Genomic DNA, 18,645 nt, shown 5'->3' on the forward strand with positions numbered 1-18,645 from the left:
CGGCTGGTGTCGGCTTGCTGCGCCATTCCCACGTGGATCCGTGCGCTATCTCCCAGAATGTTCCCTCCGGCGAACCTGGGTCCTCCATGCCCCGCAGTCAGGGCTAGATGCGGAGTAGTCCTTGGCTGTGATCCTGCCTGGGTCTCCTTCGCCCCGCAGGTTGTGGCTATACTTTCCAATATTTTCCAGCGGAGGAGACCGCTGTTTCCCTCGTGTATCCCTAAGAAGCCTTATGGATATATTGAATTATTCTCATTCCACATGCACAAATTCCATGTGCTCCGCCCCCCCAACCCATGCTTCAGTACAACTGGCATCCCTGCAGGCCCCCCTTATAAAAAAGGGGCCTCGGGGCGTTGGGAAGGTTACGTTCAATGACCGCCTGCGGACACGTCTGGGAAGACCTGCCGGCACGTGGCGTTGTGCGTAACGCGGCGTCAGGGTCGTGGCCTTTTCCATGGGTCTAAGTTCCCAATGTAACGTCGAAGTGATTCGACTGAAGGGGTAACGTCTAGGTTACGAAGGTAACCCTCGTTACATTCCCCTGCCACGCCCCTGGCGTCGCGCTGACGCCGGGCTCTCCCGGCTCTTCAGCAAAAGCCTGACTGAGTGGTGCGCGCAGCCATCTTATATACCCGTATGTACGGGGGCGTGGCCGGCGCGCACGTCCACTCGCCAATTTTCAATTGGCCTTTTTAATAAGGCTCAGAGGTGATCGGTCTCTCAAGCGAGATCCCAATGTAACGTCTCCGTTCCCTCCTTCGGGGAACGAGGGTTACCTTCGTAACCTAGACGTTTCTTCAATATGTGAACATCAAAACGTGTAAACTCAGAGCGAGGGTTTAAACTTCTATTTAGAAATCTCAATGAACAGTTATTGACTAAACAACATTTGATTTATGGATTCTCATCTGTAAAATGCACCACTTCCGGTATTTTGCCGGTTATTCGACGAGGATTTTTTAAAATCGAGTACACGAACTGAATCGAGGAATCGATTATATTCATTTTAAGATTTACTAAATATTACATACACTACTTTTCAAAAGTTCAGTGGGATTCAAGGGTACATAAAATTGATCAGAAATGACAGTAAAATCATTTTTAATATCACAAATAACTTCTATTTCAAATAAACGTCGTTCTTTTTGCCTTAATATTACTCAAGAATCATAAAAAATGTGTCATGGTTTTCACAAAAATATTAAGCAACACAACTGTTTTCAACATTGATAATAATAATAATAATAATAATAATAATAATAATAATAAAAAGAATGTTTCTTCAGAACCAAATTATCATATTAGAATGATTTCTGAAGGTTCAGATGACACTGAAGACTGGAGTAATGGCTGATGAACATTCCGCATTGCCTTCACAGATATAAATGACATATATGTAAGGAAATAGGAATATAATAGGAAACATAAAAATTTTATAATATTACTTTTTTATGCATTTTTGATCAAACAAATGCAGCCTTGGTGAGAAGAAGGACTTCTTACAAAAACATTTTAAAAATCTTAACGACCCCAAATAAAAAAATCTCTAATATAGCCAGATATCTCTCTTGAAGGTCTTTTAGATCAAAGAACATGCATAAGGAGCTGTTCTGTTACGTCAAGTTACTTATGTTACCTTATAAACATTGTGCTTCTCGCTGAGTGTGTCAAAAACAATGTAGATCTCATTTAGCATGTCCACCACCTGCATGGGGGTGATGTGGATACAGATCTCATTAAACTTCACCACATCGCTGAACAGGATGGTCACGTCTGGGAACACCTGGAGGGGGATAACAGATCAAGAACGCCACTTAAAAACAGCAGGACAGCACTAGAGGAACAAAACAGACTGCTTTTCAACCTACTTCATTATAGCTCTTGAGCTATATAAGTAAAACCACAACGGTCAGTCAATACTAAGGGAAATACATATAAATTGTTCATTTTGTTGTGCCAGGTGTGTTTCTAAGTGTATTTTTGTATGAAAGTTTGTACCTGACACGTCTCCAGAGCTGTGATTCCCTTGCGCAGTCTGTCCGCCACTGCTTTGGGGATCATGGCGTACAGCAGGGAGTCTCCTCTCTTCTTCTCCTCATCCAGCTTTTTAATGATCTCCTGCAGCTGTGCATACTTCTGCTGCTCCTGTAGGTGGCACAGTCATTTGCATGTTATTTCTAGATGCATAGTCACAGCCAGAGACTCTGTGCTTATTACACGGCTTAATAGACTTCAGTCAGTCCGTGCCAGAAATTCTCATACATAGCTCCTTTTATATAAACTGAATGAAAATGTCTCTTTAAGGATGGTGGTGAATTACAGTATTTGTACTTCTAGATTTTGAGCTTGGTGGCATCACTGCGGCAATCATACCTGGTCAAGTGCCAGCTGCAGCTCGGCTGATTGCTGCGTTCCTGCCAGGATGAGCTCTCTGCTGGAGTCGTGCAGGTTTAAATCATTGACGTAAACACCCATTTTTATCATGTCCTCCACTGTCTCAATACTGTGCAAAGGAGAATATGTTATAATACAGACTTTAACATTTTTAGATGTAATCTCACTGCCTTTTTTCGGAGTTAAAATGTATATAGAGACAGATCTGACAATTGTAGACTCATAATTAAACATTTTAAAGGGGATCAAAGAGTTGGATCTGTTCTGTTCTGAAAAATGCTAATGCAAATGATAAAAATATGAAAGCCTATTTCCACCACTGAATAAAAAATACAAATCACAATGGACCTTTTTCACATTTCTGGGTTTCTCAGCAGCTGAAAAGTCGCCATAGTTGGGTTAACTTCTAGAGCAGTGAATGGGAGAGTACCACAAATATATTTTTTGCATTCCCATTTGCTCAATTATCAAAAGAAAATCTCTGAACTACTTTGAACTTTCAATCAAAGGAAAAAAAAATTGATGGAGACTAATAAAGCAAGAGAAAACTGTTACATTTTCCATCTCTACCATTTTTGTAATTTGATACAAATGTGATATAATACAAAATAAAGAGTTATAAATGTACATACATTTGATAAAAAATTTTATTATAAAAAAACGATGCTGATTGTTGAAAGTCCAATTTTGTCGGGAAAAAAAAGGCTGATTTGTTCTCAGAATTGTAAAGTCAGAATTACAAGATATAAATTCACAATTCTGAGAAATGGTGTCAGAATTGTGAGATATAAACTTAATTTTATATACATATATGTATATAAAATTAAGTTTATATCTCACAATTCTGACACCATTTCTCAGAATTGTGAATTTATATCTTGTAATTCTGACTTTATAACTCGCAATTGTGAGTTTATATATCACAATTCTGACATAATCTCTCAGAATTGTGAATTTATATCTTGCAATTCTGACTTTAAAACTTGCAATTGCGAGTTTATATCTCAGAATTCTGAAAAAAGACAGATTTGCAAGTTTGTATCTTGCAATTCTAAGAAAAAAAGTCAGAATTGCAAACTGGCATTTGCATAGAAATCTGAATTTTAAGTTAATATCCTGCACTTCTGACTTCATTTTTTAAAAATTGTGAGTTTATATCTTGCAATTCTGACATAATCTCTCAGAATTGTGAATTTATATCTTGCAATTCTGACTTTAAAACTTGCAATTGCGAGTTTATATCTCAGAATTCTGAAAAAAGACAGATTTGCAAGTTTGTATCTTGCAATTCTAAGAAAAAAAGTCAGAATTGCAAGATACAAACCCGCATTTGTGAGAAAAAAGTCAGAATTGCAAGTTTATATCTCATAATTCTGACTTCTCAATTGTGAGTTTATATCTTGCAATTCTGACTTCATTTCTCAGAATTGTGAATTTATATCTTGCAATTCTGACTTACAATTCTGACTGCAAGTTTTTATCATGCAGTTCTGAAAAAAAAGCCAGAATTGTGTGAAAAAAAGTCAGAATTGAAAGATATAAACTTGCATTTGTGAGAAAAAGTCAGAATTGTATGTTTGTATCTCGCAATTCTCACTTTATAACTCGCAATCGTAAATTCTGAGAAAAAAGTTAGAATTGTGAGTTTGTATCATGCAATTCTGAGAAAAAAAGTCAGAAATGTGAATTTGTATCATGCAATTCTGAGAAAAAAGTCAGAATTGTGAATTTATATCTTGCAATTCTCAATTTATTTCGCAGTTGCAAGTTTATATCTCACAATTTGGAAAAAAAAGTCAGAATAGCGAGCATGTATCATGTAATTCTGAGAAAAAAAGTCACAATAATCGTTTTCATTTTTATTCAGTGGCGGAAACAGGCTTCCATATAAAAACCCAACTATCCGTGTAATTGTGCATAGCTGAGGAAATAATGGGCTTAGTAACTTTTAAAAAAAAGGAGGAGAAAATGCATATTTGGTTGAAATTTATTGTTGGTTTTAAGGTCTGAACATTTTTGCTGCAGTTTTAGATTATGTCCAATGTAAAGTACGGATCATTAAGCAAAACCAGTTGAGTCTCTGAGGTCAGAAAGAGACAGAGAAAGTGGAAAATAGTCTTGTAAGGAAATTTTAATATTCTAAGTGGACCTTGGGATTAAACTAAAATGGTTTGGGAGTGCAAGATATGGTCGCTTTGAAATGACCTGGCAGGGAAGCCCTGATTTTCAGTTTTATGTGGCAATAACTAAGCTACTGTTTTCCATTAGCTCAGGCTGCAGTGGTGTAAACATGTGAGATCATGAGAACTTACATGGGAGTTCCTAGAAAGATGAGAGAGTCCCATTGAGGGACGTACTTCATCTGGCCCTTGAGGTGGAGAGGCTTTTTAGGGGGCTCTCGCATGTCTTCAAATATGGTTTCACTGCACTTGCCTACACAAGATAGAGGAAGTTTCATTTTCAACGCATAGACAGACGATTTGCATTCATGTGAATTATCTAGAGGTACTTTCAAAGTCAATTTTAGTTCCCAAAACACGGAATAATGATTGAAATTTAATTAACTTGATAAAAGTTCTCATTGTTGCTTTCATGCCAGTGAAGCTCATTCAGAGCATCATATTACTGTAATGTGTCTAACCGGTGACAGTCTGAAAAGCCAGCAATTCGATGTCCTCTCCTCCAGAATTAGCCGAGCTGTTGTACTGGGTCAGAGCACTGCTGTATTCCTGATCCGTGCCCTTCATTTCTTCCATCACCTTAATATCTAAGAGAACAGCAGAAGCACAGTGACAGAAGTCAGTGTGAGATGTATTAGGACATTATCTGCCTTGATCTGTGTAGAAGCAAGATGTTTGGGTGTGAACTGTCACATATCTGATGTATGAGGTTCTGATTGGTCAGTGTGGTTTCACTTCATCTTTTAGAAACATTCATTTACACATGGCTCAGTGTTATACAGTGTAAGTATAGTTTAAAAAACACATGAAGTCTTTAGAAATGTACTCTTGTTGGCTATGAAAATGTTTAAATTTAATGGCTCTAAAAATGTCATGTGGTGTAACCATTGTCTTTTTTATATATAAAAAGTTTCTTATGCTCACCAAAGCTGCTTTAAAAAAAAAAAAAAACAGTAATTTTGTAAAATATTATTACCAATTCTTTTTTTTAAATAACTGTTCCCTCTCAGTCGGTCTCTTCGACGTCACGTCGGAGACCGACGAATTGGGATATCGCTTAGAGATACCAATCCTCTTTGTGTGTAAACTAAACGAGCCAATGCACATTGGCATGCATGATTGCATCCAGCTGTCGCTGATCACAGCGTGAGCATAAATAGGCAGCCGGTGCAATGCATAGACAGCTTTTCGCATCGGAGCCGATCCTCTGAGAGAGAGAAAACGGACGAGCAACACATTGATTTACTCTTCTGCTGGTGTTTGCGCGTCAGCGGTGGTGGTCATCTGTGGGTGGAAAAAGCGCACAGTTAAGGACTGCACTACCCGCCTTCTGTGTCGCGAGCGGCCATCTCCTGTGCGCTTCAGGACATAGAGCAGTTTCTAAAAGAGTGCCACGGGTGAACGTCTTTTTAAAGACGAGGCATTTAAAAGAGCAAAATGCCGTTTCACCCGTGCGTTTCTGGATGCGGTCGTTACCTGGCGCCAGGCGATGGTCACGATCACTGTGTGACGTGTCTGGGCATTGAGCACGCTTAGGCGGCGTTCGTGGATGAGTCATGCCGTCATTGCGGTGGCATGTCCATCACGAAGTTGCGGACCAGACTCCACTTCCTACAAAGGGGCGGGGTGCCAGTTCCTCTGCCCAGATCTACCGTTCCCCCCGGCGTCTACTTCTGGCAGAGGACTGACTGGTCTGACGGTGACAGTGGGGAATTTCCCGGCGGATAATCCGTTGGGGGTTCCCCCTTCCACCGACACTCCGCTTCCAGTGGAGCTTCCAGAAGGATGTGCTGGACCTCCTCGTGGGGTACCTCTCATTACTTTTGGAGCTCCCCCTGACGGCCAGATGTCGATCGCGGCATCGGGGGGTGAGCCAGACTTTTCGGGGGAGGACGATTCCGGAGCGCTGCCATCCACTGGGCGGTCAGCGGTGCCGGATACCGACCCTGAAATGATGGCTATGCTTGCCCTGGCCGCCGAGAAGGTAGGGCTTGAATGGAAACCTCCATCACGTCCCGATCCTTCTCGGCTGGACGACTGGTATCTTGGGGTGGCCCGCGCTGGTTCTCAGCGCCCCACCCCAGTGCCATTCTTCCCGGAAGTGCATGATGAGCTCACGGGGACGTGGACGGCACCTTTTACTGCCAGAAACCGCTCCAGTGGCACATCCTCACCACCCTTGATGGCGGACCAGCGCGGGGGTACTTGGCTGTCTCGCCGGTGGAGCTTGCGGTGGCGATGCAATTGTGTTCCGGCGCAGCTTCCACTTAGCGGGGCAACCCGTTGCTCCCCTCCCGGGCCTATAGGCACTCGTCGGCTCTGATCGGCAGTGCCTACACAGCTTGTGGGGCTGCTGGCTCCCCCCTACACGCTATGGCGTTGTTAAAGGTCCATCAGGCCCAGGTACGACAAGGGTGGGCACGACCCAGAAGTTCTACGTGAACTTCGCATCGCCACGGACCTCGCGCTCAAGCGACGAAGGTGACCGCGCAGTCTCTGGGTTGTGCGATGTCTGCACAACATCTGGCCGTCAGGGGGAGCTCCAAAAGTGTGCGATGGTGGTCCAGGAGCGCCATCTCTGGCTGTGTCTGGCCGACATGAGGGAAGCCGATAAGATCAGGTTTCTAAATGCCCCCGTGTCCCAGACCTGCCTCTTCGGCGACGTGGTGGAAAACTTTGCCCAGCAGTTTTCTGATGCACAGAAGCAGACTAAGGCCATCAGTCACATCCTGCCCCGGCATGCACCTGCTGCTGCCTCTACCCCTGGCCGCCGGCGGCACCTCAGCCTGCTCGTCGCCGAGGGCGGCCCCCTGCTTCTGCCCCCGCTCCACAGTGCTCGCCCCGCCCATCCAGGCTCCCACCAAGACCAAAACGCAAGAACAAGCGTCCCTGAGACGGGCGACCCAGAGATGGAGGAAGCTGCTCTTCGGGAGGTGGTGAACGCACCACTCCCTCCCCCGGAGGAGGGCCGGGTGGAGAATCTTTTGTTTCTTTTTTCCCCACCATTGGCCTCACGGCCGGTGACACCCAAATTTGCAATAAAAGAGCAATTTCCTCTATCTCTGGGTCCCCAGAGGGGACAGCGGATGTCGCACGGGTCAACCCCGGGCCTCATCCCCTCTCCTCTCTCGCCAGCAGTCGGCACTGGGCAGTTGGAGAGTGCTATAAAACGGACTACTCACGCACCAGCTGCCAGAACGCCAGTAAATGTCTTGCACACACTACACACAGGCACACAGACCCCACTTCTGACCGGCACAGAGACGCCCGAGCGGGGTCCCTGCGTTCCACTTCGCTGCCCCCCCCGCGGGTACGTCGGTGGTTTCGCTTGTACTTTGTCTGGGAGCCTGGATAGAGCTTCCCAGCCCGTCTTGCTGGCTCCTCCGAACCATCAGACTTGGCTTTGCGATTCAGTTCGCCCGGCGTCCTCCCAGGTTCAGAGGCATCCACTTCACTACAGTGAAAGCAGCAGATGCCCTTGTCCTGCGTGCAGAGGTTGCTACCTTGCTGGCGAAGGAAGCAAAAGAGCCGGTCCCTCCAGCCGATATGAAGACAGGGTTCTACAGCCCTTACTTCATAGTACCCAAGAAAGGCGGTGGGTTACGACCGATCCTGGACCTGCGCGTCTTGAATCGAGCTCTTCACAAGCTACTTTCAAGATGCTCACGCAGAAACACATCCTCAGATGTGTCCGTTCCCAGGATTGGTTTGCAGCGATCGACCTGAAGGATGCGTATTTTCATGTTTCGATCCTTCCGCACCAAAGACCATTTCTGCGGTTTGCGTTCGAAGGCAAAGCATATCAGTACAAGGTCCTGCCCTTCGGGCTATCCCTCTCGCCCCGCGGCTTCACGAAAGTCGCGGAGGCGGCCCTTGTTCCCCTCAGAGAACAGGGCGTTCGTATCCTCCACTACCTCGACGACTGGCTGATACTAGCACAGACTTGAGAGCAGTTATGCGAACACAGGGACCTGGTGTTGGCACACCTCGTCCGCTTGGGCCTTCGGGTCAACTGGGAAAAGAGCAAACTCTTTCCTATGCAGAGGATCTCTTTTCTCGGTGTGGAACTGGACTCGGCCAACCAAACAGCTCGCCTCACACAAGAGTGTGCTCAGTCGGTGCTGAACTGCTTGAATATGTTCAGGAACAGGAAAGTGGTCCCACTGAAACAATTTCAGAGGCTCCTGGGGCATATGGCAGCAGCTACTGCAGTTACACCGCTTGGTCTGCTCCATATGAAACCACTTCAGCACTGGCTTCATGGACGAGTCCCGAGGAGAGCGTGGCAGCGCGGCACTCTCCGGGTCAAAGTACCCTCGGCCTGTCGCCAAACCTTCACCCCGTGGTCAGACCTAGCTTTTCTTCGGGCAGGAGTACCCTTAGAACAGGTCTCCAGGCATGCTGTGGTACACACATATGCCTCCACCAACGGCTGGGGGGCCACGTACAACGGGCAGGCAGTGTTGGGGGTTTGGACAGGCCCTCAGCTACACTGGCACATCGCCTGCCTAGAGCTGCTAGCAGTACGCCTTGCCTTGAACAGTCTCAAAGGGCGCCTTCGAGGCAAACACGTGCTGGTCCGTATGGACAACACTGCGACCGTTGCATACATCAACCGACAAGGTGGTCTACGCTCCCGTCGCATGTCTCAGCTCGCCCGTTCTCTTCTCCTCTGGAGTCAGAAGCATCTGAGGTCGCTTTGTGCCATTCATATTCCGGATTTGCTTAACCGTGCAGCCAACGAGCTCTCACGAGCTGCGCTTCCCGGAGAGTGGAGACTCCATCCCCAGACGGTCCAGCTGATTTGGAGACGTTTCGGGGAAGCTCAGGTAGACCTGTTTGCTTCTCCGGAGACGTCCCACTGCCAGTTGTTTTACTCCCTGACCGAGGGTACTCTCGGCACGGACGCCCTGACATGCAGCTGGCCGCGGGGTCTGCGCAAATATGCGTTTCCCCCAGTGAGCCTTCTCGCACAGACACTGTGCAAAGTCAGGGAGGACGAGGAGCAGGTCCTGCTAGTGGCTCCTTACTGGCCCACTCGGACCTGGTTTCCAGAACTTATGCTCCTCGTGACAGCCCCTCCCTGGCAGATTCCTCTGAGGAAGGATCTACTGACTCAGAGACAGGGCACCCTGTGGCACCCACGTCCAGACCTCTGGAAACTACGTGTCTGGTCCCTGGACGGGACGCAGAGGTTCTAGGTGATCTACCCCATGGAGCGGTAGACACCATCACTTCGGAGAGAGCTGTATCCACGAGACATGCTTACGCCTTGAAGTGGAACCTGTTCGTTGAGTGGGCTTTCTCTAGAAATGAGGACCCCCGAAGATGCCCGATCGGAGTCGTACTCACCTTTTTGCAGCAAGGGTTGGAGTGCAGGCTGTCTCCCTCCACCCTTAAGGTCTATGTAGCCGCCATCTCTGCGAACCATGACCCCATCGAAGGAAGGTTGGTGGGTAAGCACTAGGGCTGGGTATTGTGACCAATTCGGCGATTCGATTCGATTCTTATTTTTCTGGTTTCGATTCGATTCAATTTCGATTCAATTCGATTCGATATCGATTAGCTATCAATTTTTCATTTAAAATGTCAGTTTTGCAGACATGGGATCCATATTTTGATATAAATGCTGGTAACTGAAACTCTCCTACTTAAGTTTATTACTGAAATACACATCTACATTAATAATAGGGTGCATACAGTTGTTTATTTTATACAACTTTTATTTTAAATAAACACTGTAACAAGAAATCATTAATATGTGCCTCCATTCATTGTACACCATGTAAACAAACTGTAAATGTGCAACAGTGAAATCTATTAAGAACTTCAAACATGTTTAAGAAATAAAACATTTTTCTAAATTCAAAACGTTCAAAACAGGCCAATCATAAAGCCCTTGTCTGCGAATACAAAACAGTCTAACTGTCCATAAAACCAACAGTTCTTAACTACAGCCTAATCATTTTTGATTACCAGATTTTTCTGCAAAAAAAAGCAGCTGATGATGACACCTTCAGGACGAGAGGTGAATATTCATATCCTCTTACGTGAAGCACGCGCATTAAGAATCGATTCGGGGATTTCCCGAATCGATATCGTTGCATTAAACTGAAGATCGATTAAAATCGGAGAATCTATATTTTTTTACCCAGCCCTAGTAAGCACGACCTGGTCATCAGGTTTCTTTGGGGAGCGAGGAGGTTAAATCCTCCTAGGACTCCCTCCAGACCCTCTTGAGACCTGTCTCTGGTGCTCACAGCACTACAGCGGGTCCCCTTTGAGCCTTTGCAGTCAGTCGAGCGGAAGTATCTCTCTATGAAGACTCTGCTCCTGCTTGCACTGGCCTCCATCAAGAGGGTAGGGGACCTGCAGGCCTTTTTTCGGTCGACGATTCGTGCCTTCAGTTCGGGCCGGCAGATTCCCAGGTAACCCTGAGGCCCCGGCCTGGCTACGTGCCCAAGGTTCCCACTACTCCCTTCAGGGACCGGACGCAAAGCTTCAGGACCTCAGCCCAGGTCTTTATTTGTCACGGAGGACGGCAGAAGGGAATGCCGTCTCCAAGCAGAAGATGGCACACTGGATAGTGGATGCCATCGCCCTGGCTTACCAACCTCAGGGCGTGCCCTGCCCACTCAGGTTGCGAGCTCACTCAACTAGAAGTGTTGCATCCTCCTTGGCGCTGACTCGCGGTGCCTCGCTATCTGACATTTGTAGAGCTGCAGGCTGGGCGACCTCCAACACGTTCGCTAGGTTTTATAGCCTTCGTGTAGAGCCAGTCTCCTCCTGTGTCCTCACCTCAAACGGGTAGAAACACAGAGTGGCACTGGCTCAGGTCGGCTTGCTATCTTCTCCAGAGTGTCCATACAGTTGACCCTGTCGAGTTCCTCCTTCCTCCTTTCCTATTTATGCTCACGCTGTGATCAGCGACAGCTGGATGCAATCATGCATGCCAATGTGCATTGGCTCGTTTAGTTTACACACAAAGAGGATTGGTATCTCTAAGCGATATCCCAATTCGTCTGTCTCCGACGTGATGTCTCCGTTCCCTCCTTCAGGGAACGAGGGTTACAATACGTAACCGAGATGTTTTCTATTTTAATATTTTTAAAAATGCAATTTATTCCTGTAATGAAAAAGCTGAATTTTCAGCATCATTAGTCCAGTCTTTGGTGACACATGATCCTTCAGAAAGCATTCTAATATGCAGATTTGTTGCTCAAGAAACATTTCTCATTATCAAAATTGAAAACATTTGTGTTGCTTAATATTTTTGTGCAAACATGATACACTTTTTTAGGATTCTTTGATAAATAGAAAGTTCAAAAGAACAGCATTTATTTTAAACATCATTATAAATGTCTATATTCCCACTTTTTATTGATTTAATATTTTCAGAATAAAAAAAAATACAATAATAAAAATAAAACAAAATATATAAGTAAAATATATTTTATGTAAAAAAAAAACATCTGAATGTTAGTGTATTTTAAAAGTAAAAAGTATTTTTTTATGTATTGTGTATATATTTTTGATAAATTATTAGGACAAAATTCACATCATGTTACTGACTTTTTTTAAACACATAATATAGATATAGATAATATAGATTTATTTTTAGCTGCCAATAAATGTTGTACTGACACATTTGACCGAAATTCCACAATTGTGAAAACATTCTCCTGATTCTGTTTTGGCCTCAGAATTAATAATCTAAGCACTATACCTCTCTCTTCCTTTTTGGGTTTTTCACTTTCCTCTTTCTCCTCTGGTTCTTCCTTGCTGAGTTTAGGGATGTTGACCTTCTGTTTGCTCTCTACCACAGCCTTAGACAGCAGTTCAAACACATTGTTGAGGTGGGTGTAGATCTGAAAGAGCACAAAATGCTTTTTCAGGCCATAAATGCCAAGAGCAAGAAAAGAAAGCATAAACATTTTTTCAGATGCCTCGTCTAAAACTCTTAAGTCGTTGGTTACTTTCATGCTGCTTTGGCTTTAGATCTGTTCTCCTACCCTCCCATTCACTCACATTATCCCAGCTGAATTCCAGCATGGGTCGGACCAGGGTAAACTCCTCATTGACCTTTTTGCCCTGCAGATCAGAAAACACCTCTTTCAAACCATCTCCGATCCGATACATGGTCATGTCCCTGCGGAATATTACGCTGAAGGGGAACATGTCAAAAAAGATTCCTCGCTTCATGGGCAGTTTCTCATAGCCTGGAGCTGTTTTCTGCTGGGGCATACGGTGCTTAAACGCAGCATTGTCAAAATTCATCTTGTAGACCTTCAGAGAGAGAGCGAGAAGATCAGAAATGTGAGAAATGAAGGATAACAGAGCTGCGTTTGTGTACACGGGGAAAGGTAAATGTCTGTTTGGACTCCTACCACATATGTCATTTTCTCTGTTTCCTCTTTAGACAGAATCTCCACCTCAATGTCTGTGTTGTAAAACTGTCGGCCCACCTGAGAGAGCTGCCCTACAGAGAAGTCACAACAGACGCGATTTGAATTTTAAACAGGCTGAGACTACAAACACTGGACTGACCAGCTTTCATTGCGTAAGATCTTGTCAAATATCATTTTACCACATTTCTATTATCTAAGCTTTACCTTCAGATCATTATTTTATTTGCAGACAGTTTTAGAAAGCACATGTACAGAGTTCACCAGTAAGCTCATTCTGTTAATATGGTAGCTGTTCAAAGAATAAATGATGTTTAAAGCAGATTTATTAAGTATAGGGAAGCTCAGTAGAAAACTATTGTACAGTTTTTGGATGTAAATTATATTAGTTGTGACTTAATGAAATGAGGTGGAAATCCTTGTACTTGTCCTGTAATAATAATTATAAAGCAGTTCTTACTAAAAAAAAATGTTTAAAAACAACTACACAAAACAATGATTGGGTTGTTTTGACCCAGTGGTTGGGTTACATGTTTAACCCCGGGGTAGTTTTAAACTACTTTTTAAAAATTGCTATGTGGTTGGCTTAAAATGAACCCAAAATAGGTTGGAAATTAAAAATCAGGCACATAATTACTAGAGGCATCAGCAAATCAAAAGGTGAAAATTTATTAATAAGCAATTAAAAAATGTTTATTTGAAATTAAATGTTCATTTATTGAACATATTGATAAAAGTTCATTTTTAACCTATTTAGGGTTCATTTCAAGCAAGAAATTTCGTAATTTTTAAGCAATAGTTGAGTTAAGTAAAACTACCCAAAAGGTTAATCGCTGGGTCAAAATAACCCAATCACAGGGTTTGCCCATATTTCACCCAGCATTTTTAGTAAGAGTGTGAACTGTTTTATAATAATTATTACAGATCAGGTACTACTAGTACTAGTTTTCAAATTAAAACTGGGTCTGCAGTGTTTTCAAAATTCTTCGTTTTCGAGGGTCGAAAACACCGGAGTAGTGTAAACAACAGGCGCAACCGTCGCAAAAGTTATGTGTTTTAAAACTAAAACACACTGGTGTAAACACAGCCTAAGATTTCTGCCTCATTTAAACCATTGGGTTGGGTCAAAACAACCTTTGAGTTAAAAAAAATGAGCATGAGCAACTCATTGAATCATCCATTCAACTGATTTGTTTAAACCATTGACTCATTCAGGAATGAAGCAAGTGGATAAATCACTGAATCATTCATACAGTCGATTCATTCAGGAACAAAACATCAATGTTGCATGATTTATTAATGTTTATTTGCTGTTGCGAGAAAAAAAATGTGCGCTGTTCTGTGTATGCACACAGAGATGGACCAGAACACAGGCATGTAAAGTTATCTTTTAGCTCAAGGTTCGCGCCTAAACCGTCAAATACATGCAAAAATATTTTAAAATGAGGCGCTTGGTGATTATTCATCTTAACCCTTGTCAGTTATGTCCTAAATGATCATAAACAGTTGAGAATGAAAATACATGTGTAACAGTATATTGGATCCGTGTGGCTCCTAAAACGGAAACATATAATACTCCTTCTGCCGTCTCTGTGCTTAATATTAATAAAACGTAAAAAAAAAAAAAAAAAAAAAAAACACTCACTGCTCTTGAATGAAAGACTTTTGTAGTTTTAATAAGAAACAAAGCATATTTAATTCTAACAGTGAAAACACTGTTTTATTTTACATTCAAATAATTACATTCAATTTCTGTAGTAGGCTGTTAGACTACTGGACTTGCATAAATACATACATTTGTATCTTTTTTATGTTGTATTGCTTTCTTTATAAAGTTTAGGACCCAGTCATAATCGTGTTAAATAATCGGGATTACAATATTGGCCAAAAATAATCGTGATTATAATTTTTGCCATAATCGAGCAGCCCTACTCAGTAGTTCTCCCAAAAATGAAAATTCTGTCATTAATTACTCTCTCTTTTCAAACCCGTAAGACCTTTGTCCATCTTCGGAACACACATTTAGATATTTTTGATGAAATCTGAGAGCTTTCTGTCCCTGCATAGACAGCAATGCAACTAACATGTTCAAGGCCCAGAAATTTCGTAAGGACATCAAGAAAGAAGCTACAAGAATACTTTTTGTGTGCAAAGAAAACAAAATAACGACTTTATTCAACAATACTTCTTTTCTGTATCACCGTCTGCCACCATTTATGTCCTTACTACATTTCTTAGCTTGGGAACGTGTCAGTTGAACGTGTCAGTTGTATGCAGTGATAGAAAGCTCTTGGATTTCATTAAAAAATAAGTAGGTCTTACGGTTTTGGAACGACATGAGGGTGAGTAATTAATGACAGATTTTTCATTTATTTTTTGAGTAAACTATACCTTTAACTTTTTTTAAATTTTTGTATTGGTGGAGCAACAAAGCAACTGACCATATAAAACGTATATATTATAAACTTATTGTATATTGAACTGTTGTATAAAAGCAATATCACACTTTCAAACCAGCTCCTGGTCTGAATACACTCTCCACACAACATGCATCTAAGAATGTAACACTTATTAGCACTATTACCTTTGACAAACTGTGTGAATCCTTTCCTGGTTGAACGGTAGTGCAGGGTAAGACTCGTCTCACATTCTTCCTCTACACAAAAACTGGGCGGCTGGACTTTTGGGAAGGAGAAACGGAAGTACTCATGCAGGTTATCTAGCTCATTGATGAAATCTCGTACATTGCGCCCCAGTACCTGAAACAAAGATATTAGAAGAGATTTAAAAGCTATGTAAAATGTGTATACAATTATACAGTTAACCACGCACTGAGAAAGCCAAATCAAGAAAACTAAAAGTAAAACGTTATACACTACGCATGTTCCAACGTTTTGGGTCATTGAGATTTTTTACCAAGAAGTTTACCATGCATTTATTTGATAAAAAACAGTAATATTACTAAATATTTGTACAATTTAACATAACTGTTGTCTATTTTAATCTGTTTAAAAATTTTATTTATTCCTGTTATGTCAAAGCTGAATTTTCAAAAGCCATTACTCCAGTCTTCAGTGTCTCGTGATCCTTAAGAAATTCTTCTAATATCCGAATTTGCTGCTTAACATTTCTTATTATTAATGTCGGAAACATTCGAGCTGCTTTTTATTTAAGGATTCTTGATTCTCAAGTTGAACAGAATTTATTTGAAATGGATTCTTTGTATTCGTATAACAGTGTCTACTGTCACTTTTGATCAATTTAAAGCATCCTTGCAAAATAAATGTAATAACTCTGACCTTAAATGTTTGAACAAAATGGTAGTGTATGTTTTTATATGTGTAACTGTTAAATACTAGATTCTACCGTGTTTGAAAATCACCTTTAAGATCCTCTCATAGCCATAGTTTCCTATCCGCTTGACCATGTAGACCCCGAAAGCATACATCAGCTCATCGTGAGTTTTTCCCAAAACCTCCCCGGCTGCCTTTGCCAATCTTAGGATGAGATTATCACTGGAATAACAAACACCATCATTGTTAACTTAGCCAGATGCAATTTATGACACTAAATATATTAGATATGCTACTTTCAGGACTTACTTGTACATCTGGTGTCGAACAAATTTGAGGTGCGGGATCTCCGCTCTGGCCTCGATTAGCCTCCATACATCCTCTCCATATGATTCATTTATGTAGTCATTCACCGCTTCCAAATACAGGCCATACATCTTCAGGGGGGTTTGGAACCTCCACTACTCTGCCCCAGAAATCTGATCAGCCTGCAGAAAGCACAATACCTGGATCTGAGACGCTTCAGTGACATCAAGAGGCTTTTAGTTAGGCTTTTAAATGGCAAAAATCAATATAATGCCCAAATAGACAAGGTGCATAAACAAGCAGAGATTTATAAAGGACTTTAAGATGCAAACATATAATTCATCCCTGATATGATTAAACTGTCCAGTTTTAAATGAATAGATGTTCACTAGATATTCTATTGTTGCAGACAATTTAGTGTAATCTATGAGAGTCTGAAAGCCCCTTTGTTGCTTATTCATTCTTTTCTTGTTGTCTATTTGTGTAAAATGCTTTTTTGTTTGATCGATGAGTTCTATATAATATGCTGTGCTATTATAAACCATCTCTCCTGTGACAGGCTATTTAATACCCAGCATCCTCTATAACCCCTATATTCATGTAAAAATTATAACAGAGAATACAGTCTAATGAACAGCAAATCTGATTAAGCTAATAGATCAATAGACAACGGAGAAACTAAGAGTATATGTATGTGGCTTACCTGCAGACCCTCAGTCCTGTGTAATGACTCTGAATTTGGCTAAAGCAGAGCCTTCTCTCTTCCTCTTTCTCTCTCTTAGTCTCTCTCTCTCTTTAAACACCTGTTTTTGGCACCTAAAGCACTTCATACTCCTTTCTGTCAGGACAATAGCCACACAGGCTAAAACAGGAGAGCAGGAGTGTGTTTGTGGCAGGTGCTAAACGGTACAATAAGCATGTACAGTCGTCATGCATTGCCAATTTCTCCTTCTCATTGACATTTGTTGCTATAAATTAACTGTAATCCTAAAGTTATGCCATTTTATGTGAGAAAAAAAATCGTTTTTTAATCCCCTAATGAACCAGCCTTTCAACAGTCACAGCAGGAAATCACAAATACACACACACACACACACACACACACACAATACATTGTTTTTCTGTTTGGATGACTTCCTATTGACTTAAGTTGTTTTTGTTACTGAGCTATATCGCCTATCCATTGTGGGAACCTTTAAGACATGTTTTATTATGTTTATTCAGCGTCGTTCATTACCATAGCTGATGATTAATAGAGGATTAATAGTATGCATTTCTGTCGCTAAACATATTGGATAAGAAAATTATGAGGGGGATGAACAAAGCGTATTATTGTTTTTATAATGCGCAAATGGCTCTCATCTTTCAACTGCTTCAATCTAAACCATTGTTTGATTAGAACGCATTGAAAGATTTTCAGCATATTGAAGATTACACAGATGTCAAAATTTGAGTAGATTGGCTAGTTAAAATCCAGTTGCTTTTTAATATCAAAGTAAAAAAGATTTCATCTTAGCTTATCAACTTATAAATAAAGTATTAACTTCATTCTCTCCTCACAATTCAATCTCGTCATTGGCAGCCGTTTCCTCTGTCGTCTCTCTGTGTATTACTCTCATTATCCGCTAGGGGCCACTGTTGTCACATCGACTTTACGCTGTTGGCTCAACGCTGAAAGCAGCCAAACGTATATAGGCTGTTGCCCTTTACTATCAAACAACTCATTATCGTTGCTTTGCAACACAAATAAATGGCTTACATCATATGTATCATGTATATTATGTGTATATATATGTATCAGCGTGCTTTTGGGGGTGACATATAAGAGCATCCAATGAGAAACTTGCACTTGACAGTGCAATTAGTGGTGTGTGTAGAACGAACCGGAGAAGCGAGAATTGTGTTCCTGTAGCTTCCCTCACAAGCCAATAATTAGCATGTCTTTGTTTTCCAGTCACCCAAGAAAACCCTCTCAGCACCTATCAGCTTCTATCTCTCACATACAGTACTCTCTCTCTCTCTGGCTTTCATTCTCTATGGTCTATTTGAATAATAAAAGAGGGT

The 18,645-nt window shown here is 42.0% G+C and overlaps 1 protein-coding gene across 1 annotated transcript in view; it reads right to left on the reverse strand.

Annotated features, from left to right (window-relative positions):
• LOC141343175 (soluble guanylate cyclase 88E-like) overlaps positions 1-16,712 on the reverse strand; it is a 25,655-nt gene extending 8,943 nt beyond the window's left edge. The window contains exons 1-9 of the mRNA XM_073847777.1: positions 16,585-16,712; positions 16,365-16,497; positions 15,567-15,741; positions 12,965-13,056; positions 12,606-12,863; positions 12,304-12,445; positions 5,046-5,164; positions 2,002-2,148; positions 1,640-1,786 (exon numbers count right to left, since the gene is read on the reverse strand). Coding sequence (XP_073703878.1) covers positions 1,640-1,786; positions 2,002-2,148; positions 5,046-5,164; positions 12,304-12,445; positions 12,606-12,863; positions 12,965-13,056; positions 15,567-15,741; positions 16,365-16,497; positions 16,585-16,712 — 1,341 coding nt within the window. The remainder of the gene's footprint in view (positions 1-1,639; positions 1,787-2,001; positions 2,149-5,045; positions 5,165-12,303; positions 12,446-12,605; positions 12,864-12,964; positions 13,057-15,566; positions 15,742-16,364; positions 16,498-16,584) is intronic.
• Positions 16,713-18,645: the final 1,933 nt, after the last annotated feature.

This window comes from Garra rufa, chromosome 9 (genome assembly GCF_049309525.1).
Source record: "Garra rufa chromosome 9, GarRuf1.0, whole genome shotgun sequence".
NCBI lineage: Eukaryota > Metazoa > Chordata > Actinopteri > Cypriniformes > Cyprinidae > Garra > Garra rufa.